General features: G+C 43.6%; 1 protein-coding gene and 1 pseudogene across 1 annotated transcript in view; both read left to right on the forward strand.

Annotated features, from left to right (window-relative positions):
* Nucleotides 1-11,109, forward strand: part of LOC122167408 (olfactory receptor 4M1-like) — a gene marked incomplete at its 3' end in the record, with an annotated part of 43,263 nt that extends 32,154 nt beyond the window's left edge. Inside the window, 7 exon segments of the mRNA XM_042831972.1 lie at nucleotides 2,360-4,247; nucleotides 4,354-4,444; nucleotides 8,228-8,875; nucleotides 9,546-10,469; nucleotides 10,472-10,774; nucleotides 10,777-10,876; nucleotides 10,878-11,109. Coding sequence (XP_042687906.1) covers nucleotides 10,316-10,469; nucleotides 10,472-10,774; nucleotides 10,777-10,876; nucleotides 10,878-11,109 — 789 coding nt within the window.
* On the forward strand, nucleotides 4,619-7,610 carry LOC122167407 (annotated as a pseudogene).
* Nucleotides 11,110-16,079: the final 4,970 nt, after the last annotated feature.

A 16,079-nucleotide genomic window follows, 5' to 3' on the forward strand; every position in this document is an offset into this window, starting at 1 on the left:
GGGGAGTGGCTGACCTGACTCATCAGGGGGCTGCGTAGCCATTCAGAGGAACCCTGACAGGCTGGAAGTGTAGGCTGACAAGTATGTGACAAGCTCAACAAGAAGTGCAAAGTCCTGAAGCTGGCAATGAACAACCCTAGGCACAAGTGCATGATGGGGCCACTCAGCTGGAAGGCAGCACTGCAGAAAAGTTCTGGTGGACACCAAGCTGAACAGGAGTCAGCATGGTCCCTCACCACTTAGAAAACTAATGACAGTCTTGGCTGCGTTAGGCAAAATATTGCCAGCATTTCAAGAAAGGGGATTCTTCTCTACTCAGCACCAGCAAGGACACAGCTGGAGTACTGCATCTTGTTCTGAACATTTCAGTATAAGAGAAATCTGGACATACTTGAAAGACTTCAGCGTAGGGCTGTGGAGGTGATCTTGGGATTGGAGCACCCCTTCTATGAGGGCAGAGAGTTGGGATTATTTAGCCTGGAGAAGAGGAGGCTCAGGGAGGATCTTGTCAATGTCTAACAGTACCTGAAGTGAGGATGCAAAGAAGACAGAGCCAGGCTGTTTTCAGTACTGCCAGTGCCAGGACAAGAGGGAATGGGCAGAAACTGGAACACAAGAGGTTCCATCTAAACATCAGGAAACAGTTCTTTACTATGCAAGAGATGGAGCTCTGGGACTGTTTGCCCAGAGATGGGGAATCTCTTTCCTGGGTGATCTTCAGAAGTCACCTGGACATGCTGTTGGACAACCTGCTCCAAATGTCCCTGCTTGAGCAGAGAGAGTGGACCAAGCAACCTTCAGAGACCCCTTCCAACCTCACAGTAGTACACAGCAGGAGAAAGAGATAGCAGACAAAAGTTGAAAAGAGTGTAGTGAGGCACTGAAACAAGTTTTCCAGAGAAGCTATAGACACCTCATTCCTGAAAGCAATCAAGATCAGGTTGGATAGAGCCCAAGGCAACCTGCTTTATTGAGTGGCAAGTAGATGATCTTTGACATCTGTATAATCAGTGAATATTATAATTATGAAATAAACAAAAGAGGTAGGCAAAGCAGGTCATAATAACAAAAAGAGAATAGATAGGACACTTACCCATATCCTGGGCTTGCTTATAAAACTCCAGCAGAGTGGATCTCCAGAAACGATCCTTCCCTACTGGCAGTCAGCTCTTAAATGGGTGTAGGAGAGGTGCAGCCAGGCTGCACCCCTTCCAGCAGCACAGGAGAATTGCCTTCACCTGTGCTCCCCTGGCTGACTCAGTGCTCGCCTCAGGTGATCAATCAGGTTCAGGCTGTGACTCAGCAGCTCCCATACAACGTCTCTTCCAACCGAAGCTGTTCTACGATTTGATGAAAAAAGAGGTTCCACGCACTGCATTGGAAGTCAGGCACTAACAGTTGTAGTCTACATCCCTGGAGATTTTCAAGATACTCCTAGATAAAGCCCTAAGCAACCTGGTCAGACCTCATAACTGACTCTGAATTGGGTAAGAGGTTGTCCTAAAAGATCTCCTGAATTCCTTTACAGCATGGATTATCATATCAAGCATATGACCCAACTAGTAAGAAACATCAGCAAAACTGTGATAGAAAACCTCTTAGGAGCTAGATTGCTGACCTTAGCAGATATGTTTGCAAGCAAGGGCAGACTTTCTTTTCAGATCAGGGCAAACTTGAATGAAACTTCAGAATCCCATCTGGACCTCTGTGTGCAGGCAGACTAGTCCTATAAAAAACTCTGAACGTTCTGCCAATGTTGCTGAGAAACAAGTCAAATGGCACTAAGGAGTAAAAACGGTTGGACTTTCCTCAGGCATCATCAGCACTATCAAACTTCTGTGAAGAAGTGAACGTTCTGAATGAGAAAACCTCCTCCTAAAAGGAAAGCTTTTAGGGTAAGGTGGAGTTCCCTGAGCCCTGCCGTGCAATTCAGATTGCTTCAAGGCACCATGGGCACACACACTGAGATATGACAACTGTCGTGGCTTTATGTTTTTTTGGTTTTCGGTGTTCCGCATCAAAACATCATGTAGTGTACAGGCATTAAGGTGTTAGTGCTCCAATTCCAGGTACCTATCCCTGTACAGCACGGAAGCCACGGGATCTGGCCCTTCGGGTGGGCGCTCTCTTACTGCCTGGCAGTGGGTGCTGGAGGTGCTTTCCCAGCCGTTCCAAGCTTTTCAGGTTTGACTTGGCCTCCGGAACTCTCTCTCTCCTATCTTATTTATTAGTCTCAATTTCAATTAGATTGTATTACATTGTGTTACCTTGCATTCCGATATCATAGTTAGTAAAATCAGTTTTCCTCTGTTGCTGCTGTTTTTTTCTCCCTTCCTTCCTTCCCATTTTGTGGGACCAGGTGGCGGGGAGGGCAGGGGCCTACTGCCCCCTGTCACGGACACAGATTGAACTAGTTAACTCCGTGACAACAGAGAATCACCTGGAAACTTTGCTCTTCTATGGCAGCACGGGGAGTCCAGGTGGCATATGGCAGAGAATGAACAACGGGAGCAAACACCTGAATATGAACATTTTAATTTGTACCTGTAAATGGGATTCAACTCAGCATTATTTTCCCTAAGTTTAGATAGTCATTATATTGTGGTTTTTTTTTTTTTTTTATATTATTATTACGGTATTTTATTTAAAGATTAATGTGTTTGCCCACTGTTAATATATATCTTCGGATATGTGGAATCATTTATTCTGCATTTACATTAAATGCCTCAAAAACAAGCGTGTCTGAGAGGTTTATTATTGCTGCTCTGTTACATTATCTCCACACAGTACGTGTGAGTTTCCTCGTGGAACGACATATGGATGTCTATGGGGCCTGGAACTTTCTGCTATATGATGCTTATGGCTTTCCTTAATGAACTTATCTTACCTAAGATAAATAAAATCATACACAGGAGTCCATGAATCTCCTCACTGAAAGAGAATATTTTAGATCCCTTGGTCACACACAGATGTGCATTTTAGGACTGCCCCAGCAAACTGATCAGCCTCATGTAAAAACCCAGAGGAATGGTACTGGAGGCAACAAATCATTAAGGTCCCTGCAGTCAGAACAAAAGCAGTTCTGGGATTTGGGTTGCCACAGATGATCTGAAGAGCAAAGAATAGGAAAGTAAGAGACAAAGCAGGTTAACTCCCAGCTCTTGTTTACTTCTGGAGCTTAGAAGAAAAAACAAATGTGGGGTTTTGCCTTCTATTTGTGTCACATCTACTCTGATGAAAGGAACCAGAGAATTCCCATCTCATTAGAACACTGTTGATCCATGTCTCCATCTGATGGGCCCCATAGGAGCATGAGATTCATCTTATTTCCAGGGAAAATAGATCAAGATCTTTCACTTGCACTTCATAGAAGTGCCCATCAACATCGATCAACTGCTCTGTCACAAGAATTGATCTGATTTTCTTATAGAAGCTTCAGGTATCGGTGAAGCACTGACTGTGGAAATCAAAGATCATTATTCTTAAAGTGAAAGCAGATGTATTCAAAACTTATCAGGTAGTGTTTTTTTTGGTTGTTGTTGTTTCTTTATTTGCTTTCAACATATCCCTACCTAATAGCAGGAGCTCCAAATCTGTTTGAAGTCTGTTTAAAGCAGTGCTTCAGTGGCACATATTTTTATCCACATAGAGAGGCTGAAATATTGCCTCCTGTGTCTTTACATGAGATCAAGGAACAAGGCTCAATTGATTGATATGAATGGTATATGTGTATATGTATGATGTTTTCCATTCACTCTTCTTGTAATACTCCTTCTCCATCTCAATGATAATAAGAAAAGTGATCAGAAGATCCATCATAGCTGGACATGGAAATAGCACTTTTCAGTGTACGGTTAGACAAGAGTTCTTTTTGAATTTGAAGGATATTTACTATCCTGAAAATGCCAGATGTTTTTGTTTTTGTTTTTGTTTCTTCTTTGGAAGCCTAAAATCATCGATGGCTCCATCTCTCACTTACTTGCTTCCCCGTTCATGTCAGAAAACTCGGTGGCTAAAAATTGGTGTCAAGTAATAGAAGCCAACAGAGTAGAGAAGCTGAAGCCCTACTGATTAACTGACTGCATATCAGTGAAAAAAACTGGAATATCTGTGGTCTGATTCGCCATCACCAGGAGTGCTACTGTCTCTCCAGTGGAAATTTCTAACGTGAGAACAGAAAAACCAGTGCATTCAAGAAGAGTCTATTAATGGAACTGACTGCAACACCTCTGCAAAAGAAATCTCAGGTAAGTGGAAACGATTAACAAGCAACTCGAAGCCTTTGCACTGTGCAATCACTTTTTTTAATTTTGTTTTTTCTTTCTTTTTTTTTTTTTTTGTTTTCACATCAAGGAGAAAAGAAATGCACATATGCTGAAGTCCTTTCCCAAGAGCGTTCAGAATACTGCAAGAAAAGGTATTGAATGTGAGAGCCTAGGATTAAGTAAGTAGAACAAACGATTAGCTTACAATAGAATTGTGTGCATTGCTCTTGCTTTGATGATTTGTCCTGTATGTGCTGTGGTTTGTGTACTGGATCCCCGTGTGTATGAGGAAATTGTACTTTCCTACCACATTTCCACGATATAAGGATACCTTTCTGCTACCAAAGAACATTTTGTGCCTTGAGATTCACTAGTGCATTCTGGTGGAGGGTTCTCCCTGTAGGTAACAGAGCTTGAACCTGGAGAACACAGAATGACCATTTTCTCCTCTGGATTTCTTCTATCTCTTTGTGCATCAGTTTCCCACTGAGGGCAATAACAAAACATCAACCTACCATGAGTGCCACAGTGCTGCATGAATAATCCATCTGCATTGCACATTCTGAGGCACTTCTCAAGGTAATGAGCCAGTGTGACTGATTAAGCAGACAGAAGTGAGCTTCACCCTTTATACTTTACTAGTTTTCTCTCTTTATATTTTCTCCCTAATTATCCTATAACAGACAATAGGCAGAGGTTATCAGGCTTTGCTTTGTTGTGCATTAATTTTGTTCTGTTTGGGTGTGCATTCCCTGCGGTTTGGCTTTTTGAAGTCTCTGTGTACCACTGGCAGTTGGGGAAGGCTGTGAATGTGAGCCAAGGCATCCTAGAGTTTGGGATTCCTTCACTTTTGCATATGAGTTTTTCAAAACCAATAAACAAATGTCTTAGAAGACTGTTCATACTACCAGTCCTCTCAGCAGGGAAAAATAGATCATTGCAGACTGCAAGCAGGCATTTTTGAACTTCTCCCCAGTGTAGTAAAATTCTCTTGCTTTCTTTGGACTGTAGGTGTTTTGGTTGCCAGCTGTCTTGAAGCGCTCTGGTCCGACCAGCCCTCTGGTGCTCCATTCTTTTGATTCCTCCCACATGAAGCCAGCAGAAGGACCAGAACCACAAAACCATACTTTTCTGACAGAATTTGTCCTCTCTGGATTGTCCAGCCACCCAGAGCAGGACAACTGGCTGTTCTTCTCTTTCTGTCTGATTTATACCTTCACCCTCACCGGGAACCTCCTCATCTTCCTGGTCACAGCGCATCCCACCCTGCACATGCCCATGTACTTCTTCCTCCGGGTCCTGTCCTTCCTGGATATTTCCACAGCATCCACTGTTGTTCCCAAGATGTTGGTAAGCTTCCTGCCAGAGGGCAGGAGAATTTTCTACATGGGCTGTGCCACACAGCTCTACTTTGTCATTTTCTTGGGGGCCACCGAATGCTACGTTTTGGCAGCTATGGCCTATGACTGCTACGTGGCCATATGCAACCCCCCCTTCGATGTGCCATCATCATGAACAACAAAGCCAGGCTTTCCCTAGTCCTGCTGTCGTGCTGCAGTGGTAACGTAGTGTCTGTGGTGCAGACAGCTTGGGTGTTCACCTTGCGGTTCTGCGGACCCAACAAGATCAACTACTTTTTCTGTGACATTCCTCCACTCGTTATGCTCCGAGTTATGACACCTCCTTGTATGAAAAGCAGACACTTACCACCGCTGTGCTGGTCATCTTTGCACCGTTTTGTCTCATCCTGGTGTCCTATGCCTGCATCATCTCCAACATCCTGAAGATTTCCTCTGCAGAGGGCAGGCGCAAGAACTTCTCCACCTGTTCTTCACATCTTATTGTTGTAACTCTTTATTATGGCAGTGGGAGCTTGATTTACTTACGGCCCAAAGTCAATTACTCTCAAGACGTTAAGAAATTTTTTTCTCTCATATACACAGCTATAATTCCAGCACTAAATCCCCTGATTTACAGCCTGAGGAATAAAGAAGTGAAAGGAGTACTAATTAAAACTATAGCTGACCCAAGGAAGAAATAAACCTTTTCTTGTACATGAATGTGGAGCTTAAAAATGCTATTTCTGGCATAGGTCACTATGTAAGGCTGCTAGCTCACTAAAACCAGTCAAATCCACCCCCATGCCACAGCTTATTTGGACACTTGGGTCTGAAGGTCTTGCTCTCATTGCAGGAGATTCAGCTGACCCTGTCACTTAAGAAATATTATTTTACTGTGTGAAAACTTGGTCCTTATCTTGTTTGTAAGCTCTCTGCATGCACTGAAAGAATCCAGCCTCCCCTCAGCCTTCTTTTCTCCAGGCTGAGCAAGACCAGCTCCTTTCCTCATAGCAGAGGTGCTCTAACAAGGCCGAGGAACTGATGCTCATTCCTTGCTTCCAGAAAGACATAAGCATTTCATGCAGCACAATCACCAGGAAGGTATCTTGGGACTTGAGACAGAATAATTAGTATTTTGCATCTCTCATCCTTTCTTTCAGATCTAAAGTACCATGACTCCGTTAATAAATTCTACTGAATGTTTCTCTGTCATTTCTTTCTCTCTGGAAATCATTATTATTTATATTTCAATTCAGAAAACCAGGAGAGCTAAAAAGATTTTCAACAATAACAACAAAACAAAGCTAACAAACAAAGAAAAAGTAAAGCTGACTGCATTTAATACCTGTAATTAGCAAAGACTCTTTGGATTAATAAGTGGAAACCTTGTAGTAAATTCCTGTAGATGCAGAAAGCATTCACTCTCTTTTGTGAACATTTCTTTAACAGTTTTACTAACATTTACTAACAGTTGCTATTCAATCTGTGCTGTGGTCATCTGCTTCCCTCTTAGAGGTGTTTATGGTTGGTTTGTTCACTGTTTCACTTTGGAAAACATCACCCACAACCCATTATTAAAGTTAAGAGAAGGTTCTGCACATCTGTGCTTGGGTCCCAAGAGTTCCTTTCTTGAGAAAAATTTTGCTGAAGCCATTCCTTCTAGTGACACCTCTGAAAAACACAAAGGCTCCCAGAAGACCAAAGACAGGTTTTCCCTGGCTACTTGGACTACTAGGAAACTTAATCTTCACCTGGTGAAAATTAAGGCTGATATATGACAAGGGAACCAAGACAACATTTCGGCTTCTCAGACTGCTCTGATGGAGAGAAGACAGGGTACTCAAGAAGGTGGAAGGGGGCAGAACCAGGACAGATGAGCTAAACTGAAAGAAATTCTGCACTAGGAGATGTCCTACAAAACAACAAAACGGGGGGGAAGTTGGCCAGGGAGACTGCAGCTCTTGGGGACTGGCTGGGCTTCTGTCTGCTGGTACTGAGAGATTGCCTTGTGTGTCACTTGTTTTGTGTGTTCTTTTTTTTTGCCCCCCATTTTTATTTTCCTAATAAACTCTCTTTATCTCTACCTACAAGTTTTGCTTTTCTTTCCCTACTCTCTCCCCCATCCTACTGTGGAATGCACAGGTAGTAGTGTGGTGCTGAGCTGCCTGTCAGCTTAACCCCGACACATAGGCTGCCTAGGTCTCCAGATGCTTAACACAATATCCTGATATCTCAATAAATCTCCACCAAACCTTGATCACCTCTTTGTTGGAATATATTTGCATAAACTAAAATAAAAACAACAAAACCCACAAACAAAACTGAAACATCCATACATAAATTCTGTAGAATTACTGAAAATTAGAAACTCAGACATTAACTGAACCCACAGTGAACTACTAAAATGAGCAAGGGATGCTTTTATTGGTTTTGTTATTGTCAATTTTCTTTTAAATGCAGGTTCATTGTTTAGTCAGCAGCTGTTTTGTTTCCAAAGCTGTTATTACTTTGAGAGGCAGCATTGTTATCTGACCTCTATGTTGTTTCAAATTTCATTCTATTTGTCCCCTACAGGCAATTATTAAGTTGACAGTATTTTGTTTTTATATTTCTCTGTAACAGAGAACAGCTATGTAACAGAGGAGTGAGAGCTTTCAATTGCTCGTTTTGAAAAAGATGTTACTGAGAAATCTCTTTTGGAATTCTTCATCTCTGTGTTCCTCAGTGTGTAGATGATGGAATGTGGCACCGGGAGTGGCTGTTCAGAGACAACATGGCTTTTTGACCACAAGTTTTTTGAACAGCAGTGCAGAGAAAGATGCCACGTGCAAAATGGATGCTCACCTCTGTGACCTGGGCTCCATCTGTGAGAAAGGCTTTGTGCATCCTCTCTATGATACGTGCCTTGATTTTGGTCAAGGTGACAGCTTACAACATAATCAGGGCAAAGAGTTGAGGACTGTTAGCAGACCATTCTTGGACTCCACAAGCAATTCAGCTGCATGAATATCCATACTGGCCAGTTTGATCACCCGTGTGACATCACAGTAAAAACTGTCTGGGAAATTTGATCCATGGGATGACAAATGAATGACAGTTCTACCTGCACATTAGAATGAGCAGTGCCCCTCCCACACTGCTGCAACCAGCTGGAGCTGTAATTGCTGTGATTGAAGATGTTTGGGTACTGCAAAGATATATGGAGAGCCACATACCGATTCAGAAGCATCACTGTGAGGACAACAACCATGGAACCTCCTGAAGAAAAAGGTGTGTAATTGAATCCCCTCAAAGTCAGAGTTTGGGAGCTCATTTGCATATCAGAGGCATAAATTATCGGTTGCAGGGGACCTCTACATTGCACCTGGTGTGCAGTAAGTACAGGAAGTGACTTACTGACATTTCTGTGGGAAAATCTTTCTCAGGATAAATGCCAAAACACACCTCCATCCCAATGGCTGCCCAACTCCAAGGGGCAACCACTGAGAGTGATTAGAAAGAATATTACACCAGCTAGAATCACAGAACCATAGAATGTTCTATTCTCTAGTTCAACATTGCTGGCCAGGCTCCTAATGCAGTAACAAGCAGACATTCATACAAAGTTAACATATTTGCAGCAAAATGGAAGAAAGATGTTGAAGTAAAAAAAGTAAAAACTCATGTTACTTTCTCCTGCCTCAAAAGAAGCAAAAGAATTGGGATGAATGAAAGGATTTAGATCAATAGAAAGACTTTTAAAATAAATTTTACTTTCTAAAAATGGTTTTCTTAATGAGTGATTAATCAAAATCCAGTTTAATTCAAAATGTATGAAAATGAAATCAGTTGATGTGCTCCGTGAGAAATACTAATTTGTTTTCTATGGCTGTCATATTGTTGATTCTTGGTTAATTTTGTTGAGATATTTAAATAATTTATTTTTTTTTCCTGTTTCCAGTGTTCTGATGACTTCATTGGAAAATTAGACACTGCCATGGGATTTCTTTGGGGAAAAATCAAAGTCTGCATATGATCTAGGCACGTTTATGCCCCTCAGAAGACAACTGGAGAAAGCAGGTTATTTCTGAATATACTTCAACTGATGCACTCCAGAGAAAATCTGGGATGAAATTAGCCATTCCTTGGGATGTCTATACTGACATCATTAACTACAAGGATTTTAAATTGTTCAATTGCAATCTTCCTTCAGACGTGACTGGTCTGTAATTAGTTTCCTTTTATAATCAGTGGATGTGATTTTAGGTTTTTAGCAACTTTAGACTGCAATTCATCTAGCTTTGTTTGGTTGTCTGCATTAGAAGGAAATGCACTGTACCTTCGAAGGGTCTACTTTGCTCATTTGGAGAGGCTGTACGTTTCACTATTTCAGAACAAGATAGTTACACTGTAAACCACAAAGATTAGCCTACTACAGGAGACTGGACTGATTCTTTACAACTTAAATTTAATCCAGGTGCCAGTTGTTAGGGAGAACGTCTGACGACATGTTTACTTTCTGTTCAAAATTCCAGTATAATTCTCAAGTCAGTGGGAATCTAAATGACTAGTTTTCAAGAAATTCACTATGAAGAGATCCATAAAACCAGCTAATGGTCACAGGATGTGCATTTCAGTAGCCTAAGCATAACCCAAGTTGCTTAAATACTGCAACATATTGGCATTAGCGTGTTTATTGCTGTCTGCTTCTCAGGGCTTGCAAGAGTCAAAATGGAGCATGAAAAGTATATGGTAGTTAGAGAGTTTATTCTGCTAGGATTGTCTCAATCCCACAAAGTCCAGTCAAACCTCTTCTTCTTCTTCCTGCTGTTCTACATGATAATTCTCCCAGGCAACATCCTTATCATTCTCACAATTCAGGATTCCCAGCTGGATCACCCATGCATTTTTTCCCGGCTAATCTGGCATTCAGGGACATCTGCTACTGTTCTGTGACCCCACCCAAAATGCTGGCTGACTTTTTCTCAAATCCCAAGACCATCTCCTACAATGCCTGCATGACCCAGCTTTTGTTTCTTGACTTCCTGAGAGCAGCAGAAGCTTTCCTGCTCTTGGCCATGGCCCATGGCATCATTCTGTTTGCTCTCACCATCAAACTCCCCTTCTGTGGACCCAACGTCCTGGACATCTTTGTGATGTGTTGTCAGCTGGCTAACTTGGCCTGTGCTAACACACGGTGGAACTTCTGATGTTCCTCAACAATGAAGTTGTCATTGTCATGTGCTTTGCACTTCTCCTCATCTCCTACACAGTCCTCTTGCTGAAGCTCCAGACAGTCCAAAACAAGGAACAAAATAACCTCCACCTGCATTTCCCACATCATCATAGTTTTTGTCACGTTTGGCCCAGCTGTCTGTATCTATGTCCCACCCTTTGAGGCTGTCCTAATGGAAAAGGTTGTTGCTCTTTTCCATACGGTTGTCTTCCCCTTGACTAATCCCATGATCTACACGCTGTGTAACAAGGAGATCAAAAGCTCCATGTGGAAGTTGGTCAGCAAATACATATTAAAAATATATATATATTTTGAAATAAATAAATGAAAGTTTATTTGTTCCTTGTTTTGTTCATGCAATTTTCTTAGGAAAAAATCCATACTGTACGTTATGTAACAGCATAACGTACAAGTGATAACCTTCAAGAAGTCCTCTTCTATGAAAAAAATCCCTAGAGTGATACTAAAACCTGTATGGAATAAGATAAGGAAGAACCAACCTGTATAAAGGAACCAACTCATGCACCATGAAGTTATCTCTTAAATTCATTAGAAATGATCTGGTAGGTGTTGAGACTTCATAGAACTATTACTGGACTACTGGTTCAGATTCAACCATGGTAATTCATGATTTCAGTTTATAGTCAAACTTTCACTGTTGATGCTGCTTTCTCATTGGACTCATTCACGATCCCACCATTAATGAGTTGATTACATTTCCACAAAGGGAAAGTGTGAAAGCTTCTGGATGATCCAGTGTGTAGGCAAACTTTGCAATTCATATAGCACATGTAAGGCGTTGCAACCTGTTGAGTAAAAATCAAAGACAACGTAGCTATAGCTTTACAGGACATGCTGATCATGAACTTTATCCATACAGTTATAGACACTTGCAGCACAGATGTCTATGTCTGAATTCGTCACTAAGGATTCCAGCAAAACTAACAGGCATTTCTAGTGAGAAATTTACCTAACCCTTTCTTAAATTTCTATTTTGAGAAGTAATAAACCATGCCTTAAGCGTTTTTGTCTTGCCCCTTGTACTTGTCCTGTAATCTGCTTTATAGTTTGACCCCAAGGTGGTCTGCCAAATAATTCTTTTTGATGGGAAACTGTGCTCTCAGAGAGCATGGTTTTCTTAATGCAGCATAACTTCCTTAGGCAGTGTAGATGATGCAGTGTGAGCTAAACATGTCTCTGTCCACAAAGTCTTCCAATAATAGTCTTCCAATAATATCTCAGAAGACATTGCATCCTACAGGTCATGGAGTGCTCAGTTCTCACATAACAATCTGGCATGCTGTAGATATCTAAATGCAGCTGCCCTTTAAGTAGGGTATTTTTGTTCTGGCTCCTTTCTCCACTGACTTTCTACATATCACCAGGTGAAAGAAAATGCCATAAAGTCAAGAGTGCCTTTCTCAGGAATGCACTCAGCTCTGAGCACCACCACTTATACACGGACTTCTGCCACACTGCTGCCATCAGCTACCACTGTCAGCCTCCTCAATGCTTTCACCATGGTTACTTGACATCCTACAGCAGTGCACCTGCTCAGAAGTAATACTTTAAATGCATTCTTCCATACTTCATTACAGAGGACTGAAGAGGCTCATTTTTGTGTGGTGCTAATGATGGTCCATCCCCAACACTGCCTTTGTGCACTGCAAGGCCCAGCTGGCATTCTGGCAGCATGCTGGCTTCTGCTCCCTAGCGCAGGGAACCACATTGCACTGCTTCTGAGGAGAGAAAGAAAAGAAGGTCCATGGAAATGGGCACCCAACATCGGCAAAGAGATGAAGCATTCCAGATTGTGCCAGAGACACGAGATCACAGTGCTGAGCCATTAGTTATCACTAAAAGAAACAAACATTTGGGAGAGTATTCACAGCAACTGCTGCAATTTCTGGGCACATCCAGCTTTCTTACAGTTCAGGTGGAGAAGACAGGTGCTCACAGACATCAGTTCAGGGGTTAAACCAACACACCTGCAAAATGCCAGCATTATTCAGGAATGGACCTGTGTCTTCAGGTGCCACAGTTCAATCCATGCAAAGTTACCGTGTAGAGCCTTAGCTCTTGACTTCCATTTCTTCCCTATCTTTTACTACTGCAGGCAGCTAGAACAAACCTCTCAGGTGAAATCCAGGGCAGCAGGGGCCTGGCAAACCATAACCGGGTGCAGCTGGCAGGAGGGCAGTGCCCACTCTCGGCTCCCACCCTAGGCTTACCCTCTGCCCCCTGCCTCCACTTCCCCCATTCTCATCGCTGGAGTCCTCTTCCACCCTTCCCCCTCAGTTCCTCTGTCACTGTCTGTCCCTGTTCCCCATTCTGACCCCCAGGGTTCCTTGTCCATCTGTCCCCCACTCTGATCCCTTGTGTCCCCTTTCGCCACCCCTCCCAAGTCTTCCCATTTTCTCCCCTAGATTCATCCCCCTCCCTCCTTCTGTCTGACCCCCAGAATTCCCTGTTCCCTCAAGTACCCCTGCTCCACTTCCCCCATTCTGATCCATAGAATCTCCTACCATCCCCCAGTCCCCTCAATTTGCCCCCCGAGGTCCCCTGTCTTCCCTTACTCCCCTCACTCCTGACCCCATTTTCTGACCCCTAGAGTCCCCTGTACCTTCATGCCCTCCTCCCTGCCCTCTGGAATCCATTTCCCTATTTTGACCCCAACTGGACCCCCTTTATGTCCCATTGAAGCCCTCCCACAGCCCCCAATTCTCTCACAGTTGTCTCTGTCACCATCATTGGGTGACACCATTCCCTGTGCTCTGACCACCACGTGGGGGCAGGCACAGGTGGCCCCATGCTGTCACTGAGCCTCTCACTGTCCTCTGTCACCCCTCCAGGCCTGCCGACAGCCAGACCCGGTGACACCGGAGCCCTCTGGCGCTGTCACCATCGTCTGTCATGAGGATGGGGATGCACACTCCGTGAACTCTGTGCCAGCACCAGAGGGGACCAGGGGTGACATCAGTGCAGAACAGCCCTGATGGGGCATCATTGTCATTGGGTGTCACCCTCACACAGAGGGGACAAAAGGACCCCCCTGGGGACATTCTGTCCAAGTTGGGGGCACCACGAGCAGCTCGAGGACTTCCCAGGGGAAGTGGGGACACCGCATCACGGTGTCACATCCCCAAAGTTGGGGATGCCCCAAGAGTGTGACACCCTGAAGTTGGGGACACCCCTATGTCATCCCCACAGTGTCAAACCCCAAAGCTGCGAACAAATCTGTGTCACCCCAATGGTGTCACACACCAAAGTTAGGACACCCCACAGTGTCACAGATATATTTGGGGACACCTCCCTGTCACTCCAATGGTGTCACAGCCCAGATTTGGGGACACTCCCACAGTATCGGACCCCAAAGTTAGGGGCATTTTCATGTCACCTTGACAGAGTCACACCCCAGAGTTGGGGACAGTCCCACAGCTGGGGATGCCGCCACATCCCCCAAGGTTTCATATCCCAAAACTGGGGCCCCTGCTCTGGGGGCCCCTTCTAAGTGTCCCCCACCACAGACCACATTGTTCCCATGGGGTGGGGGCAATATACATATATATATATATATATATGTGTCATATATATGTGTTATATATGTGTTATACATATATATGTATAACACATATCCAGACCCTCATATCCATTCCATATCCCAAATCCATCCCATACCCACAGCCCATCCCCTATCCGTATCTCCTTTTCCCATCCCACGTCTCATTCTCTATCCATATCCCAGACCATATTCATCCCATGTTCACATCCCACCCCAAATCCATACCCCTGTATCCTATCTCAAATCGATCCCATATCCATATCCCAAAATACAAAGAAACGCTACCAACAGAACACCAAAGAAATAGGATTTAACATCATGGCAAAGCAGAGATGACAACTGACAAACAAAAAACAAAAAAAAAAGAAAAAAAAGAAAAAACAAAAAGCAAACACAAAAGAACACACAAAAAACACTCAGACATCATTAAACAACAGCCTGGAGGCATCGGCTCCAGGCCAGGCAGAGCACAGGGCACATCATGGAACAGATGACATCAGCAGGGCTCCTGGAACCTTTATGCTGTCACAATGCATTTCCATGAGGACAGAGGGCCCTGCCCCAGGACAGCTGGCAGTTGGGTCCAGGCACCTCCTGGGTGAGCTGTGCTGCCCACAGCTGCTCGCCATGCCCTGTGCCTCAGAGCAGCCCTGGCAGCAGACGAGCTCAGCTTCATCCTGCTCTGGGTTGTGGTGAAGTGTTACTGTTCGGTGTGATTGGTGAGTACTGAAATACCCTTCTGGGTTAGGCTTTAGGCTTAAGGCTTCCTAGATCGGTTAAGGCTTAAGGCTTCTGTGCCAAGCGTTATGCATCTGGGTCAGGTTTAAAGGTTACCCTTCTGGGTGAGGGCAAAGTGTTAAGGCAAATGGTTGTGGGTTTGTGTCAATGGTCTCTCCCTAAGGTTAGGCAAACCTTAATCCAAATGGGAATCCTTAATTCATAATCCAAACCCAAAAAGGCCAAACCAAAAATGGGAACCAATAACACCCCATATCCAACACGGTAACCCTTTACCCCTCCAGAATGGCATAACTCTTAATCCAAACTCCTAACACTTAAGCCTAACCCAGGGAGAAACCGATAACACAAAACCAAAACGTTGCCACTGCCTGGGAGGATGAAGGGAGAGCAACAGATGTAGTCTACCTTGATTTCAGAAAAGCATTTGACACTGTATTCCATGACATTATCATAACAAAGCTGAAAAAGTGTGGGAAACAGCAGTGGACAATGAGCTGGGTAGAGAACTAGTAGACAGGGAGAGCAGTGAGACAATATAAAAGCTAACAAAATCTAAGGGGAGAACATGGAAAAAAAAAACAACAAACAAAACAAACTAGAAAGAAAGACAAGAAGCAAAATAGAAAGTAGGACAAAGCAAAATAATGCCAGAAAACAAAGAGCCAAGGAACAGAATGAACAACAAAAAGGAAAGCAAACCAAAACCAAACAAACATGAAATTAACAATGGAGAGCAAAGCCAAAGGAGGAGTAGAGAAAGCAAAACGAAGGGAACAAAGGAAAGCAAACCAATGGGACCCAGTGGAAAAAGAGAAAATACACGGAAAGAAAAAGAAACAACCAACAGAGCAAAGAAATGGGATTCAATGAGACGGCAAAGCAAAGGTGACAAGAGCCTGTGGTGCAGCCAAAAGCTCACCATCCGTGCCTGGGAGGAGGAAAGGGTAGCTACTGGG

Source organism: Centrocercus urophasianus, unplaced genomic scaffold (assembly GCF_019232065.1).
Source record: "Centrocercus urophasianus isolate 14NV4802_14NV808 unplaced genomic scaffold, USGS_Curo_1.0 seq_37, whole genome shotgun sequence".
Lineage (NCBI taxonomy): Eukaryota > Metazoa > Chordata > Aves > Galliformes > Phasianidae > Centrocercus > Centrocercus urophasianus.